This window comes from Monocercomonoides exilis (genome assembly GCF_001643675.1).
Source record: "Monocercomonoides exilis strain PA203 chromosome Unknown scaffold35-1074681, whole genome shotgun sequence".
NCBI classification, from domain to species: domain Eukaryota; phylum Preaxostyla; order Oxymonadida; family Polymastigidae; genus Monocercomonoides; species Monocercomonoides exilis.
In genome coordinates, this window is record NW_027150580.1 from 898,450 (window position 1) to 916,516 (window position 18,067).

General features: G+C 32.5%; 3 protein-coding genes across 3 annotated transcripts; 2 read left to right on the plus strand and 1 right to left on the minus strand.

Annotated features, from left to right (window-relative positions):
* Positions 1–2,116: 2,116 nt before the first annotated feature.
* On the minus strand, positions 2,117–4,144 carry MONOS_13765 (uncharacterized protein; the record flags this gene model as incomplete). Its single annotated transcript, XM_067866499.1, has 1 exon — positions 2,117–4,144. One exon carries the CDS (start codon positions 4,142–4,144, stop codon positions 2,117–2,119), a length of 2,028 nt encoding a protein of 675 aa, XP_067723998.1.
* Positions 4,145–16,512: 12,368 nt separating this feature from the next.
* MONOS_12699 (uncharacterized protein) lies at positions 16,513–17,148 on the plus strand (the record flags this gene model as incomplete). The annotated part of the gene is made up of 1 exon (XM_067865339.1): positions 16,513–17,148. One exon carries the CDS (start codon positions 16,513–16,515, stop codon positions 17,146–17,148), a length of 636 nt encoding a protein of 211 aa, XP_067723999.1.
* Positions 17,149–17,361: 213 nt separating this feature from the next.
* On the plus strand, positions 17,362–17,604 carry MONOS_12698 (uncharacterized protein; the record flags this gene model as incomplete). The annotated part of the gene is made up of 1 exon (XM_067865338.1): positions 17,362–17,604. The coding sequence occupies one exon, from the start codon at positions 17,362–17,364 to the stop codon at positions 17,602–17,604; it is 243 nt and encodes an 80-aa protein (XP_067724000.1).
* Between the last annotated feature and the right edge of the window lie 463 nt (positions 17,605–18,067).

Sequence of the window (18,067 nt, forward strand, 5' to 3'; positions counted from 1 at the left end):
TGACAATTGTATTTGTTACAATTTTCTTGTTCATGTCATGAATATTTAGTATTTTTTTGTTAACAATAATTATTTTATCCAAAAAGATTGGGAATTGATCATTCAATTGAAAAAATTAAAATTTTCATGTGTCAAAAAGTTAGATGCACGAAATGGTTTATATGTTTAACTTATAACAAAATTCTTAATATCTTTTTAGTCGAAAATGGTTGATATTGTTTCGATTATTGCTTTTATAAGAAATGAATTATTCTTTTCAAAGGACTTGGAAAGGATGCGGACAACACATTGAGCAATGCTTATCTGGTGTTCCCCAAAATGAAAGATGCACATGTACAGAACATTCACCTGAAATGCTCAGTCAAATGGAAAAAATGATAATTGGAGCCTTCACAGTTGTTATTGTTGCATTTGTTGGATATTCCTTCATGAAAAAGTAACAGCTTGCTGTATTATATTTACAAAATGTATTTTTGTGCATGTAATTTTAATTGTACAAATGTATTTTTCTTTTGGCGATTGATTTGCAAATTTTGTATCTTTTTTTTTTCTTTCTTGAATAATTATGTAGCATATGTATCAAATCATATTTGTATTTATTATCTTTTCATATTTTTTTTCAAAAATTTATGCAAATCTTTGTATTTTCAGAAGATTACAAATTTGAAAAAAAAGGAAATGCAACGAACAAAAAGGGAAAGTTAGCCATGGCAACAGGCTGAAAGCAAAAAAGATGATTGTGTTGATAAGTCAAAGGCAATAAATGAAACGTGCTCATATTTTACGATTATATCACATCGTTGGAGATTTCTCGTTTTTATTGAAGAAGTGGAACAATTTTACCTCAAGCAACGATTTCGAACGAAAACAATCTCATTATTTGCATTGAACTCCTATGGAAAACATGCACTATTAACTACTTATATAAACGTTAATAAATTGGAGGAAATAATATTCTTTGATGAAAATTGAGAAAGAAGAAGAAAAGAAATATGCATTTCAGAATCAATTCACAGAAAGAGCTACAACTGAAACGACACAAGCATGAACAAAAGAGAAGAAGAAGAAGAAGAAGAAAGCTACTGAAAGAATAGATTGCCTTTCATGAAATTTCTTCCACAAAAAATGAAGAAAAGTTAAAAAAATTCATTGCTCGAAAAATGACACGTTAATGGTTAATTTCACACTTTTACAGTCTGATAGTGCATTCAATATTTCCTTTTCCGTTTTACAGTCTCGATATCCGCTAAATTCATTCTCTCAAGGAACATCCTTTTACGAAGAGACAGTTGCCTGATAGACAAATCTGAAAGCAGAATAAAAGCAGATGAATCTTTGGGAAAAAGAATCATCAAGTGAAAATAGAAAAAGAACCTTTTTTTCTTTTTGAAAAGTTATTTCTTTCTTTTATTGAAAATTTGAATTTTGTTACTCGCACTCACCAATATGTCGTAGAAATTTGGAGTCGAATTGAAGAACTATTCCCGCAAGCCTTCGGAGCTCGGATCAATTTCATTCAATCATCTAACTTTCAATTACATTTCTCCAACAGGTTCCGATTTCTGTGAATTATGAAAATATTCAAAGCAAAATATTTGGAAACGCTATTTTATGCGCTGAGCAATGTGAAAGCTGTGATTTGAAAAACCGTCGAGTTCAGATTTTCAAGATGCCCATAAAAGCAAAGATCAGAGAATTTTTTCCATGTGGTTTGCATATTATTCAATGCTATTACATGGAGATTATCTGTTAAAAAATTCTTCAAGCAATGCTGACTACAAACACATCTTCATCTCTGACTATTCCTGAATTTATTGGCTTGATTTTTATAGAATTGAAAAATAATTAGAAAATGACTCTAATATGAATCATGAACCAACATCTTAATTCTTGATGCTCCCTGATTAGGAAGCACTCTCATTTTCAGAGAGAAAAATATCGATGATGGATTTGGCAGAAAAACACAAAAATAAAGCAATACCAAAACAAAAACAGAAAAGAGATGAAATAGGCTTCAACAAATCAAAAACGCATATCTTTTTATTGGGGATAACAGCCATATTCTATTTTGTCATTGCTAACTATTTTGCACAGCTCCATTCGTTCCTCAACGACTTCACACGCTGCCAATGTTGACATCTGATTCACTGCTTCTATTTCTGCTTTTGCTGATATTTCTATTGACAACTTTGCTGCCTTTTTTGTCACAGCTCTCAGCATTGCAGGTGAAAAGAGCATCAGACATGGTGAGTACAACTGCACTTGCAGGGAAGTGCTGGATGAACTCTCTTTTCAGATCTCCCAAGCATGGCCTGCTCGCAGATGGCTGCACGAGACACATCTTGACTATTTCTCCAAAAGACGATTCCTCTGTCTTTTTTGTGTCTGGCCTTTCGCCATTCACAATCTTCTGTCCTGCCACTTCTGCCTCATGCTCCCCAAATGGTATATCAAGTGTCAAACACTCCAAAAGCATCATCCCAATTGAAAATGCCACAGATTTCTCAGTTGCTCCCATGTTCCTGTTCATCTGCAACTCTGGTGCCTTCCACCTCAAACATTCTATTTTGTAATAATCATCATCCTCAAAAGCCGAAGAAGGCAGAGAGTCACTATCATCATCATCATCATCACTTGCAGATGTTACAACAGTTGATGAAGAGATCAACGATGAATCTGAACTATCATCTGATAAAATGTCTGAATGCATTACAATGCAGATGACCATGTGCTCGGAGAATAGCACAATATGGGGACTCAAGTTTGACAAGGAGGGAAGTTCATCTTCCTCATCTTCAATCGAGTGGAGTGCGAGATTAGCAACCCAGAACAGGATTTGAGCAGCAGTTATTTCTCTCTCCTTTAATAAACCAATTTCCATCTCCTTCTTCTCATTTCTTCCATGAAGCAGCATGAACAGTGAATCTCTCAGATCCACAATCAGCTTCTCATGAGGAGATGAACAGGCCATCGCATCCACCAGATTCGACATTGATGAAGTTGTTGGGCACAGACTCTCCGATCGAACAAATGTTGAATCCGAGTCAGTTGTTGAAGTGGATGAAATGGATGGTGATGGTGTTCTCTTTCTTATCTCTTCTTCTTCATCTTTCTCCAATGCCCATTCAGGGACCTTGTCTGAATCCTTTCCAAGAATATATTCAGTGGATCCACTCTCAGATAGAAGATGCTCTGATGATTCTGAATGTTGCATATTCGTGTCATATACCCTCTTCTTTATCCTCTCTTCATTTTTCTTCTCTGCTTCCCTCTCAGCTCTCCTCCACTGCTCCTCTGGCGACATCTCCATCGTCACCATTTCAAATGCCTTTGGATCTTTTCTAATGTTGTCATTCACAATCTCTCTCAAATCTTCTGCTTCGTTCTTCACTTTCCTCCACCGAACAACAAATATAATAGATACAATAAGAACAATTAGTAATATGATACCCATGATAATCACAATTAACAACCAATACGATTTCCCTTCTTTTCCCCCTTCAACAATCCTTTCATTTCCACTTGACTGACTTTCACTCCTGTTCTTCAGAATAAATGATTGTGTTGATGAGGAGGCTTCCTTGTTTCCAAACAGTATCGACACTGAAACTTCTGTTTCAGGGGGTGCATCTGCAACAACAGACAAGGGCACTTTGCCATCCACCTCGCTCTCATCCACAAATTCAGAATCTTCAAACACATAATGGTCGATAACTTCCACATTGTTTGTCAGCGATATCACGCGGAATGACAGGTTGCATGGAAGCAAAAGCGTTCCCTTGAAAATGAGCCTCAGGCTGTTTCCAGCATTTACCACTTCAACATTTCGAAGTGTTGGGATGAAGAACGGAGAAGCTCGCTCTTTCGCAATTCCTTCCAGTTCGCACCCTTCATTCAGAATCCACAGCGATGCGTTATCTTTTATTCCATCTCCGCCCTTCACACTCACAACATTCAATTGCGCAGAATCCGAGCACTTCACATTTCTTCGAACAGATGGATATCCCTCAATCGATGGGTTGTTGTTATCGAATTTTCCATCTTCAATCTTTAAACTGCCTCCCCTCATGCTCAATCCTCCTCTTTTTCTATTTCGAATTGTTGTTTCCTTCATCTCCACATGGCTCTTCTCCATTTCAATCATTGATCCATTCCAGTCACATATTTCGCATGTTATATCAAAAAGAGTTCGATCTGAAAAATTTGTTTCGCCTTGAAATTGGCAGGATTCGATCGAAACATTTTTGCAGCCATTCATTGAAATGCAACCTCCTTTTCCAATGATGTTGTCACAGCTCAAAAACGAGCAATTATGAAGTACAAGTAATTTATACAAGGAAGATTTGAAATCGACACTTAGAACTGAGCTTTTTTCTGAAAAGCAGGTAATATTGCAAAATGACGTTAGTACTAGAATGAAAGAGTTTGAAATATCGTTCAATGTGTCTCTTTGTGGTGATTGCACTGTTTCAAAACAGGAACAATCAATCAATGAATTTTCTATCAATAACTCTTGAATCGAAATATTTGGCAAGTTGCCAGTAAGTTTCACAATCGATTCATTTGATGAAATGCCATAAACATGAAGGCCTTCAATGGAAAGTGAAACTTCGTTTTCAAAAAGGAGCATGATTGACTGCATTGTCATTGACGCTATTGTAGAATTTCTAATTTGTATTGTACCACATTTTGAATGAAAAAGAGAAAAATTCAACAACAACATGGAAAAACCATCTTCTGATTCGATGAAAAAAGAAATTTCTTCAAGTTTCAAGAATCCTCTCTCTTGACATAAAAACGATGAATGGTTCGAAGAAATATTTGAATGAAAAACCAGTGAACAACGCTCAACTTGAACTTTGCCTGTTAATGTCAGAATTGAATCTCTAGTTTTCGAGATGGATCCAACAACGTGTATTTCTGAATTCTCAGAGCTATCAATTGACTTGATACAAACATCACTTGCATCACTTTCAATGCAAAGACTAGTTTTTTCCGAAATCAGTAAGTGAGAAAACTGCGATGGAATAATATGACGCAATCCAACATCCAAAGAACTGCATGGAGCGGATATCTCTCCGCACTGATTTGAGTTGGAATTGTTGTCCAGTGATAGTGAGACAAATATGATTTCATTTCGATAAACAAGAAATTGTGGAAATAGTATTCTTTCATCCGAAAAATCAAATTCAGCGCATCCCCAAAATGCATTTTCCATGTTATAAATCTTTTCGAAGTCTATCAGAAACTGAGATTCGCTGATCTGTGTTGTAATATCGGAACATTAAACAAAAATATGTTTTCCGCGAAAAGCTTTGTTTGAAGAAAATGTGATGTTGGAAAGTTCAATGTTTGCCAGTTGCGGCTGTGACGATCTGCATTCAATGAAAATTGCGCCACCTCTTCCTGATATTGCAGCATAGCAATGACTGAATTCGGAGTTTTTACTAACGATATTTCCATTTTCTCTGAGAGAAAGCGAAAAGGCCCCTCCTTTAACTGAATTGACTGCTCTGCAATTTGAAAAGGTTGAATTGTGAATAAAAATATTGGAATCTTTTGTTGCTTCAAGGGAAAACAAAATTGCAGATTGATCATTAGTCGATTGATTAATTCCTTCAAATGTGCAACATTCAATCAGAACATTACTCGGAATGTTTTCTGCGTTTCTCATTTTTTGTTGAAAGCTTATTAGTGAGATGCAACTTTTTTCACTTGATATATTTTGAAAAGTGCAGTTGCGAAGTTCCATTTATGTTTCTTCATATATCTGAAAAATCTCTTGTTCTGAAAATACATTACTGACCGTTAATAACTTCAGTCTTAAAGTTCCTCCTTCAACAGATATTAAGCAATATGACAGTGGAGTCAAATCTTCAATTTTCATGAAAAAAACACAATTAATCAAACTTATGCAACTGCTTTGAGTCTTTGACTGTATGGCATTATCAATGGTATTTGAAGGAAATGGAACCAATTCAAAACAAATGTTTTCAAAATTGCTGTTTTGCGTTGAAACAAATATTGAATTCATTTCACCTTCGATCAATCCATCAAATTGAATGACAGAAGGTTTTTCAATTGATGACCGAATTGTTGCTCCACTGATGATAATTTTCTTTTTGATTGTGAGATTTCCACTGATACATATATCTCTTTTATTTTCACCTTCGACTTGTTTTAAGGAATATTCCAAGGTTTTGCAAGGATATTCCTGAAGACCGCAAACTATCGTATCTGCCCCTTTGTTTGATATATGCAAAATTTTTCCAGTTGTCCTCCAAAAATACACCAAAGGAATAGAATTATATTTGTCTTCTGCATCGAATCCTTCCATCGAATCCACAGAAATTAGCGAAATATTCTCTCTTACAAACGGAAGAGAAGTATTTGTTATAGTTTTTACTAAATTCACTGAATCAACAAATATATCTCTTCCGTTTGAGTCTTTATTCGGGGATGCTTGAGTAAATATCGGTTGAGAAATAACAAAGCAAGTATCTTCAGAATAGAGCTTCAGAAACATTCCTCCTCCAAAACCCTTGGAAGGAGGATCATTTGGAGCTTGGCACGATTCAAAAGTTGAATCAGTTATTCTTGCATAGGCTTGATCATTCATTTCAAAAAAGAGCGCACCGCCTCCACTTTCATTTTCACATACAGAGCAATTATTGAAAATACAATTTTCAACAATTGTAATTGTGTTTGTGTTGCAGTTTCTTTTTTTGCTTATACACACTCCAGACCCAACTGAACGAGAAATATTGGAAAATGAAGATTCAGTGATGTTAATCAATGCACCTTCACAAAAATCAATAATGCATCCTTCATTAACGATGTGATCGGAGAAATTACTATTGTGAATTTCAATTGAGCCTATTTGAAGAGAACTGTTCAAAGTCAGAAGTGACCATTTCTCCTGCATAATATTCTTAATCGAGAAGTCAGTAATTTTTAGTTCTCCTCCAACAACGGATGCAAACGAATAGGCTATTGAACCATCAGTTGAATAAGCATGGCAATGGCTTAAATGAGATTATTGCTTTTGCATATAATAAAGCATTCCAAGATTCCAAGTGTATTGGGTATAGAAAACAAAACTTCACTGATTGTTGCAGATACCGATGTTTTTATCATTCCCTCAGAAATATTGCAATCTTTACAAGAAACAAGGCAATTTTGATGTGATTCGCATGTTACGATGCTCCATTCCAATGAATCAAGAATTAATTCTTCGTTTAAAACAAATCCCGGCATTATGGATATGTTGCGTTTTGTTTCATCAAATCGAAATAGAGCTGCCTTTGAAATTGATGAGCATGGATATTCAAAATATCCGCATCCGCTAAAGTCAGACCCTCTTCCACTGACATATGCAGGAGGTGTGAAGTTATACCAAAGATAAACTACTAATGGTATTTGCATTGTTTCATTTGTTGTTGATGTTTCATATCCGTTCAAACTTTCAAAATCTGAAAGTGAGCAACTAAATGCAAATGTGGAAGTGTTAATTATTGATTTAAAGTATTCGGCAACAATAAACATGTTGTTCCCTTTTTCCGCTGAACAAGACGAGAATTTGATGTGATTCAAGAATAAATTGCATTCATTTGAATCAACAACAAAATAGAATCCTCCTCCAAGCCCTCCATCGTTATCTTCTTTCGTCGAAGAACATCTTTGCAAAAATAAAGAATTATCATTTGTATTTATATGTTCAATTTGACTTTTGTTGCCAATTATTATTGATGAATCAGCAGCCATCTTTGCACTCAAGCAACCTCCGTTGCCTCCGTGGCACACACAATTCGAAATAACTCCTCCATCAATTTCCAATGAGCACCCATTTTCTGCAACGCAACTAATTGCTCCACCATTTTTTCCATAGATGTCATAGCCTGTTATTGAATTGTTAGTCAATTTTGCATGCTCAACATTCAATATTGATATGCATCGAGATTCACATTCGTTTGAAGATATCAGAACGGATTCACAAAGTGAAAATTCAGAACTTTTAGAACTGCTTATCAGACAGCACACATTACCAGAAGATGCAACAGTGAGAGACATTGATGATAAATAACCCTTTGTTGATGGACCGTCCAAAGAAATCAAAGATTTTCCTTTAAGCTTTATTGGCGCAATTGTTTTGATATAAGACGCTTTGAAACTTCCACCAGAGATATGGAAGACAGTGAAAGAGAGTGACTGTTCTTGGTGTTTCATCAAAAGGTTGATAGTTTCAAGAATAAGAGATTTTGAGGATTCAATGAACGAAGAGCACGAACCTATTGATGGAGAAAGTGATACAGTGATATTATTCAACGAAGTTTCACTCTTTGCGTTTATAAGCGAGGATGATGAACTTAAGTTTTCGCTGTCTGAAACATTAAAGCCACTTGTATCTCTTTTCCCTTTGATCACATGTTTGAATTCATCAAATTCAAAAGTGCATAATAATTGAATCATTCCATCAACAACAATATGCTTTTCAGTTTCTTGGCGAGTCAGTGAATACTCCAGCGTTCTGCACATAAAGAATGAGAATCCGCACATTTTTTGATCAAAAGAATTTTCTTCACTTACAAAAACTTCTGAAGACATTTCAATCAAATAGATGCATAATGGAATGGGTATTTCTTCATTGTTGTCAAAACCTCTGATTTTGTCAACGTTCTCAATTGATTCACTCAGAGCACTGATTTGATGCTTCAGAACAGTTGCATTCAAGTCAGGAGAAACCACAAAGATATCTAAGCCCCATTTTGCCATGTTTTCAGAGAAATCAATATTATCGATAAGAAATGTGTACTCAGCATCATTTAATTTTAAGTATATGCCTCCACCGCAGCCGACTGAATCTGAGCAAAAGCAGTTATGAACACTCCCTCCATTCATTGTGATTGATCTCCCATTTCCAACATTTAGCATCATTCCACCTCCTTTTAACGATTCTATACACCCACAGCATGTTAATTCGCAGTTTATCATTTCAACAGAAAGATAAAGTGAGTTTGAATCAAACAAAGTTGCGCCAGATTCAAGTCTTTCTATTTCGTTGAAATTTGTATTTCTGAAGCTTAAAGAAACAGTATTTTTTCCCTCCACTTCAAAAAGTGGCTTCAATCCAATTGTGTTTCTCCAATTAGCATCGAGCATCTCAAATGCTCCACCACAAATATGAATTGGAGATTTTTGAAGATATAATTCATTTGCGTGTTGATTACCTATCGAAACGTTGATATTTGCGAGATATTGTCTACCACTCCCAGATATTTCGAAGAGCCTTCATTGCGCATTCATAAATTGTGATGTATCGAACAATATCCCTATTTCACTGAGACTTAATTCTCCATTACCAACTTTAAATAAACAAGTTCCGGGAATGTCAAATGATACTTTAATTATCGGATTAGACTTATTCTTACCAATTATGTCAACAATAGAATCATCAATATTTATGCATTGTCTTTCAATGATATTTCCAGGCAATATTTCAATTTCTTTAACATATCCTGGAATCAATTGTGTAAGGGCATGACTCACTGAAGCACAAGGTTTTGTCTCGTTCACTCCGCAAGTGAATGTATCAGATGCGTTTGAATTACGCAGAGCGGATTCAACGTATCTAATTCTTCCTCCATTATTTTGTAGCCAATCGCTTTTATCTTCATTATTATAATATCGAATTCCGTCAATATTTGTAGAGTAACTGTAACTGACTTGAGAAGCTCCAAATGATCCAATATCACTTATATCATCTCCATGTGCTGCTTTGTTGTTGTGAAAAAAGCAAAACACGATAATTGAGCCTGAATATTCAGTTAAACTTTGCAAAGCAACACCTCCACCTCTATAAGAGCAGAAACATTTTTGAAAAAGACAATTTGAAATGACAATTCTATCTATTTGACTCCAATGCAGGAAACCTCCTCCGTCTGAATTAGATTTATCATTTTCTCCTGTACAATTGAAAAATGAACAGCCCAGGATGCATTCTTTTGTTTTTGTTGCGTTGCTTTTCCATATACCCATTCCTCCTCCATTGTGAGTTGAGTATCCATTTTGAAATTGACAGTTAATTGTTAATGATTGTGTTTTAATACCAATGATTGAAAGTCCGCCTCCGCCACCTCCATCAGAAGTTGAAGCAAAGCAGGAACAGTTATTGAAGATGCAATGCTTAATTGTGCATTCTGAAATATTTTTTGCAAATATTCCACCTCCAAGTGTCAAAGTTGCATTGCATTTAGTGAATGATGAATTGAATACTTCGAGAGTTGTTATTGAATTATCATGAACATATAGTGCTCCACCACAAGGTGCGCTGCAATCAATCCATTCTTCATTAAGAAATGTGAGTGATTCTGTTGAATCATTGTGCACTTCTTTGTTGGGATTGTTTATTCTTTCACTTTCAGAAAACGTTGTGTTTGAGCATGTGAAAGCTCTTGACTTTTCTGTTCCAGAAATGATGCCTCCTTCAAGTGAATTGATGCATGCATCGCACACGCTATTGGATAATGAGCTTTGAAAAATGTTGTCACGTTTTTCATGATCACAATCATTTGGATTTGAAATTTTCGTCATATTAAAGAAATAACATTCATTAATTTGCTCATATTGACCTCGACCACATCTTAGAAAATCGCACCACGAATGCAAAACGCAATTTTCAAAAATAGAGTTATGCAATTCAACATTGTCTTCAATTGAACACATTTTTAACAAACTTCTCAATTCTTGTGTTTTGCCACGATCAACAACTGTAAAGTTGTAAAGAATGATACAACTTTCAGACGAAATAAAAACACTTGAAATTGAAGAACTATACTGGCAGAATGTGTTTGAGCAAGATAGGTTTGAATTATTTGCCAATGAAAAGGTAAAGTTAAGTTTATGCTCCATAATGACATTATCAAATTGCAAAGAACAATTTTTCATCAAAATTGTTGTTTGGACATATGTTTGTCGGATGTAATTAGGTTCAAAGTTATCAATGGTGTTTTTATTTGCACATGCAATCTTGTTTATGAAATTCTGGTAAGTTTTCGAATTAGTCGATTCATTATCATTTAAAGATTTTGGAAAAAGTTGTGTATTGTGTATCCTGAAAATTGAATTATAATAATTTTCAGAGACTGATTTGTTTAATAATAGAAATATTAGAATAGGCGATCTATAAATTAATAGAACAATGAGACTTTGCATGTATAAATAAAATGAGTATTTAAAAAACCAATTTGATCAAAATTTTTTGAATAATATGTGATAAAAAACAAATTATGCAAATTGCACATTTCTAAGCTTTTCAATTTCTTTATGTGACGCTAACACATTTATATTTTACAAAATGAAATCAAACAAAAATTTCTGAAAAATGAAGATAACTGTAACATTTTGAAAATTTTGTTAATTCAGTTGTTTGGCATCTTCAAAATAAGTTTTTTTGAAAGCCTTCACCAAATTATTGTATTTATAATTCATATCTCGTTTTCTTTTTAACACGGTGTTGAATTCAAACTTTTTTTTGAAATAATAATAATAATAATAATAATAATATTTTTTTTTTTTCAAGTTGTTGTTGTTGTTGTTGTTTCAACGCATTCAAAATTGAAAAAATAAATAAATAAAAGGGATGTTAAACTGGAAATCGCTCAATTTCATATATTTTTTTAACTGTTCGTTTCGAATATTTTTAATGATTACTATTAAAATCTTTTGCATGATTTAATTTTTTCGAAGTGAAAATTCTTTATAAAATGTTTTTCAACTAATTGAATATACACGTTATTTCTTTATTTTCATATAAAACGAATAGGAAATTGGTGATTAGAAAAAAATTGAAAAATAAAAATCCATTAAAAATTTCAATTTATGGTTATGGTTTTTATCAATAGCAAGTGAAATATTTATCTTCACTTCTGTTTGACTTCTTTATATTATCAAAAATCTATTTTCTTTTAAAATGAATTCTTATTGAATGAGAAATCTTTTCTTGATAATAATAATTATTTCATCTTTTTCTATTTCACATTATTCTCCATTATTTCTTTATAAACGTCCGAATCACCGACACAACTCTCAGTTCTTTTTTCCTCTGGTGCATGTTTTCAAAAGTTCAAAAAACTGATCCTTTTCATGTTCGGAATGCTATGTTTTTTTTTTAATATTTGATTTGATCAAACCCAAAATGTGATTATTTCATTCGATTTAGTAAAAAAAAACGGAAAACATAATCGGCATTATCAGGCATTTTTAAAATAACGTAAAGAATGTTCAAACTCACTTATGTTCGTGTCATAACAGAAAAAAAATAAGTTTTAAGGACTTCGATATTTTCCATAAATGCCAAATTATTATGTTAAGAAAAGTGATGATTCCAAAAAGAAAAAATGAAGTTAATTCTTTGTCTTTTTCATTGGTTAAAGAAACTGCTTTTAAATATTATTATCTGAAATTATTATTCTCACACAAATGACAAAAAACTTTTATTGAATCCAACGTCTTGAAACTGGAGATGATTTCACAGTAAAAACCTGAAATAATATGAGTAATTCTGTTTGAAAAGTCGCAAATGTTTAATTTGCAAATTAATCAAAAATTACATATTTTGCTCAAATTTTCGTTTCCACTTTCGAATCTTCTTTAGAATGTGTGAAATAGCATTGTTAAGTAATCAGTTCCATATTAATGATGTTTGGTGTATGAAAACAAAATTTTGAGTAATATATAAAAAATTTCATTTATTTGAAAATTAAACATTAACGACTTTTCAAAAAGAATTACAAATATGGCTTTTCAAAAACAAGAACATATTTTTCAAATGCATATTCCATATTTTCTGTCTGAGTAAAACACCAAAAATTGTTCAAAGTCGAAAAACTTTCAAACAAAGTCGAAAGTTCGAAAAACTTCAAATTTTCAAAAAGTTGGCAATTATCAATAAAAGTCAAAATAACATTTTTATTGAAGAAATATGAATGGTATTTGTCATTTTAATGATTTTTCATCTCTTTTCCGAAATATTTTTGTGCTTCCTTTTGTCCAATTGCAAAATCAAAATATGAGAGGAATTTAAACACATTTTATCTCATTTCTATTGTTTGTTCATGGCTTTTCAGAAGATTTGCTAAAGAAATATTTTGTTTCTAATAAACCAACTTTTTTAGAAAATGATGAAAACAGTTTAACGTCTCTTGTTTCGTGTTTTATAAAATAAAATACTCATTTGGTGTGAAATATTTCCTTTCAGGCATTTTCACTTAAAAATAATGCACTTTTCATTGACTTTATCAGAACACAAAACACAATAAAAATGGGTTCTTTATTTGACATTCGTGAAATGTCGCCACACTTTATGTTTTGTTTTCAACGATGCATGTTTGCAGATATTAAAATCAAATTTATTTCAAAATTTAAGAAAGTGAAATAAAGTTATGAGTGAAGCAATTCTTTAATGCCTTGTGAAAAAAAAACTTGAAAATTAGTGTTTTCCCCCATTTCTAATAAAATGAAACAAATATTTAGTGTTTCGTTTCGTGTTTATTTTTGTGTTTATTTTTGGCTTGAAACAATCAAAATTCGCAGAAAACATTTTCACAAATATTGTGATAATTTTTTCTTTAATAAACGAATAATAATTTTCATCACTTGAATAACCTTTATAAAACATTTATTTTTCATGATGAAAATTTCGATTTCGATTGAAAGTTTTTCGACTTTGAATTATTTTTGGTGTAATTGATCGAGTATAATATTTGTGAGAAAAAATAAACGAGCCAAATTAAGTGAAATGCAAAGAGGGTTTGAAAACCATATAGATAGCTGATTTTGCCACCAATGAACATTCTGTTTTCTTTTTTATTGGTTAGAAAAATAATTTGAATTGATAATTTTGGAAAATCAATTTTTCGATGGATTTAGAGAAAATTATGACGATATGTTGCTGTTATATGTCAAAATTTTATTGATAAGTTCGTTTTATTGTATTTTCGATCTAATAAAAAACATCATATTCCGATCAAATTTCTGTTCCCACTAATAAAACTTTGCTGTAATTGAAATAATATCATTGCTTAGGTTCTGTTTTCATGATTGCGAAATTTGACGAGTGGAAACAGAAATTTGATCGAAATATGAAATTTTTATTAAATTTGAAAAATAAACAAAGGAACTTTTCAAAAAAATTTTCACATTAATAATATTTCTTTGCTAATAAAAACATTTATTGTGTCATAAATCCGGGACATGAAATCAATCCGAAACAACACTTTAAAATAAACTTCAATTTTGCATTTCGCTCATTTATTTAATACAAATAAATGAGCGAAATGCAAAATTGAAGTTTATTTTAAAGTGTTGTTTCGGATTGATTTCATGTCCCGGATTTATGACACATTATTCATTTTTTGACGTTTGCAACATGTGTTCATATTTTGAGCGTTTGTGAAAAAAAAATCACTGGGTGGCGACTTTTTTCTTCAGTCATATCATTATTTGTCTTTCATTTCATTTCAAAAAATATTTGTGAAGATTTTTTTGTTGAGAAAATGTAAGTTTTAATTAAGTGGAACAGAATTCACAAAGATTAAAATAAATTCCCATAGTGAATTATTATTCATACACATTCATTATTTTGAACCTATTCACATATAAAAAATGCATATCAATCTCATTGAAATTAACAATATGAAAAACTTCAACGCATTATATTTATCAATAATGAGGTACAATCCCAATTGGCGGACATAACCCATAATTATTTATTTGAAAAAAGAAAAAAGAAATAAATACAAATATAAAAATCATGTTTATTTGTTGAAGATATGGGGGAAAATACGGACTTTCAAGCTTTTTTTGCACAAAGCATTGAAAAAATGCTTCACTCATAACTTTATTTCACTTTCTTTGATTTCAAAATTAATTTGATTTTCAAATCTGCACACAGGCGTCGTTGAAATCAAAACAAAAATCATTGTGTCATTTCACGAATTTCAAAAAATGGGCTCATTTTCATTGTGTTTTTTGTTCTCAAAAAGTTAATCGAAAATGCATAATTTTTCAATGAAAATGCCTGAAGAGAAATATTTTGCCCCATATGTTAAAAATGAAAAGTGCTGGTGGGTGCTGTACTTAGAAAATAAAATTATAGACAAAAATATTTTTTTATTGTTTGTTCATAAAAAAATTAGTAAAGAATAACACTGAATGGCTTGAAAAATTAATGAATAGAAAACAATAACTTAGTGAGTTATGTGCTTTAACCTGCAGCATTCTGAATCATCGATATTTTTTATTTCATCTGAAAAAAGAAAAAAAAGTTAATTGACTTAAAAATTAAAATTTAAAACTTCCATTTGTTTATAAATATTATTGACGGCCAAGGAATCCAAAAACGTGTAATAAGTGCTTTCTTCTTGCCTTTTGTAAGCGAAAGAATCCATGTAGGATTGAATCACAGAATGTCTAACTCCATGTGGTGGTAAACTTTTACGAAACAAGGACCAGAGACCTTCTATACGGTTAGTGTGAGTGTTTGTATCTTTATTAATAAATGTTTTTTTGTGATTGACCATTCTATGTGTGTAACCAAGATTTTCCATTCCATTGTAGGCACGCCAGCTGTCACTGTTGATTATAGAACCCAATTCAATGTTTCTTCTCACTGAAGAATGCAAAGTGTGCTTTTTTCTATCTGGAACCATTTCCATAAACATAATGCTTTTTCCTTTTCCTGTTTGAGGTAAGTCAATGCCACCGAAAACCCACTGTTGAGGTTTTTTTCTTCCTTTTTTATATTTTCTGCGAAATAATAGCATCTCATCTATTTGCACTATTCTATTGACTCCACCAATCCTTCTCTTCATAATATGCATTTCCCGAGACACAGCGCTCCTAAAAAGAGAATAAATATGGCAAACCGTGTTTTTGGATAGATTTGTAAGTAAAGTTGCCTGTTTTGCTGTAATATTTATCCAAAAATATAGTGACAACTTCATAAATTGATGCATTTTTATTCGAATATTTTCAAATATTGTATTTTTTCTTAAGCTGACTGATTGGTGCTGGCAACGGTAGCGAAATCTTTCATCTACTTCTTTTTTGAATCCTATCATCTTTTTGCATTTGCTGCAGTAAATTTGCTTCTTAACCAAATTCCTTTCAACAAGAAAATCAACGGTTTTTTCTTCATCGTTGAAGGTTTGGCTCAATTTGGATATTTCTGATTTTTTATTTGAATTTTCCATATTTAATAATGGGTTATGTCCACCTATTGGGATTGTACAAATAATGAAAATGGAAATCACGAAAGGTTATGGGTACAGAAAAAATAAAAGATTGTTTAATTCATATTTATCATTATTTATGGAGAAAGAAAATTTCGTCATGAATGATTTGATAGTCCCGCAACAAATCAAAGAGTTTGCGATGGGGTTGTCAGAAGAGCAAAGAAGAAAATGCCTCTGTTTGTTTTTGAACAGCTCGCCAAATTTACCAATATCAACGGAGATGGAAAGATTTTCAGAATCTCTTGGCGTTTTGGAAAAAGCGGATTTTTGGAAGGCTGTATCGGAAGTTCAGGCTCAATCGACAAATCTTGTTCCATTGCCAAGCTTACCCACTTCTAACAACATTTGCGCATATCCTGCTGCTCCACCGAATCTCGAGGGAGTTAACAGTTCAGTGCCAGTTGCAAACGAAGTTAGTTGCGAACCTCCCATTAACTTAGGAGATGCAGCTCCGAAGAATAAATGGGAATTAAGCTTTATTGCTCCAATCATTGACGAAGAAGGCGTTCCTTCTCCGCAATTCTTTTCTCAGCTGATGAAAGGTGAAATAGCAATAAAAGATCTGGAAAAAGAAAAGCCACCATTTTCAAGTTCAACAGCCGCTCAGCGTGAAGTTGCAAGGAATTCAATCAAAAACGACACATTTCGAAACGACAAATGCTTGAATGAGGACCAAAAGGCTGTTGCAGCAGAATACAAACGAATTTGGGAAAAAGAGAAGAAGAGAGTTGATTGCAACAAAATGTTTCGTATCAGTGATGTTTGCTTAATGAGTTGCCTTGTGGCTGTGCTAATTATTGGAATTGTCATATGGATTGCAGGATTAGCGATCTTGGGAAATGATTTATCATTTTAAAGCGGGCTAGCACTTATTATTGTTGGATCGCTAATTATTATTATCTCTGTTATCATGTTAATTTGCATGTGCTGCCCTTTCTGTATGAATTCTTTAGGAACGGAAAGAGATTTATCCTCGAATGAGTTTTATTGTGATTTGAAAGAATGTGTAAGGTTGTGTGTGGAAAAAAGAGTTAAGAATTGGAGGAGAAGAAAGGAATGGAGATGGCTTATGACAAGAAAAGAAAGAGAGGCTGAAGAAAAGATTGACAAAGAGGAGGAAGAAAGAAAGAAAAAGGAAGAAGATGAAAAATTGAGCCGTGAAGCTGCAATTGAAATGGAGAAACTTCAACTTAAGCGAGCATTTTCTGAAAATGATGAAGAAGTTAACAGCAAATATCATAATTGCAATCACAGTACTTTGATTGTTGTGGATGTTGGATCAGGAGCACTCAAAAAGGACGATGATTATTAGACGTTGTGAATGATAGATTTTTTTCCATATGGATGAGAACGAGTCGCATTTCTTTCTTTCTTTTGGGGAATTTTAAAATTGATGTTCAAACGCTTTTTTGGGTTTTTATTGCTTATTTTTGACGTTTAACTTTGTTTTATTTTGTTAAAATAATTTTTTCATTTTGAGTTAGAGTTTTTATATGTAAAATTTTTACAGATTGTTTTATGTGTATTGTTAAGTTTTTGTGAAACATGTTCAGTTTTCGTTAAAGATCTGCATTTGATTGATGAGGAATTTGGAAAATTAATTTTCCCCATCAACATCAAAAAATATGTACATTGATTTGTAAAATTCAAAACTAACATTTCACTTTTTCTCTTTTTAGTGATTATGAATTTGAAAGAGCAATTTTTCTGTTCAAAAATTGAAATTTTATTGAAACAAGAGATCCAGTTTTTTTCAACTTAATTTCTGTGACAAG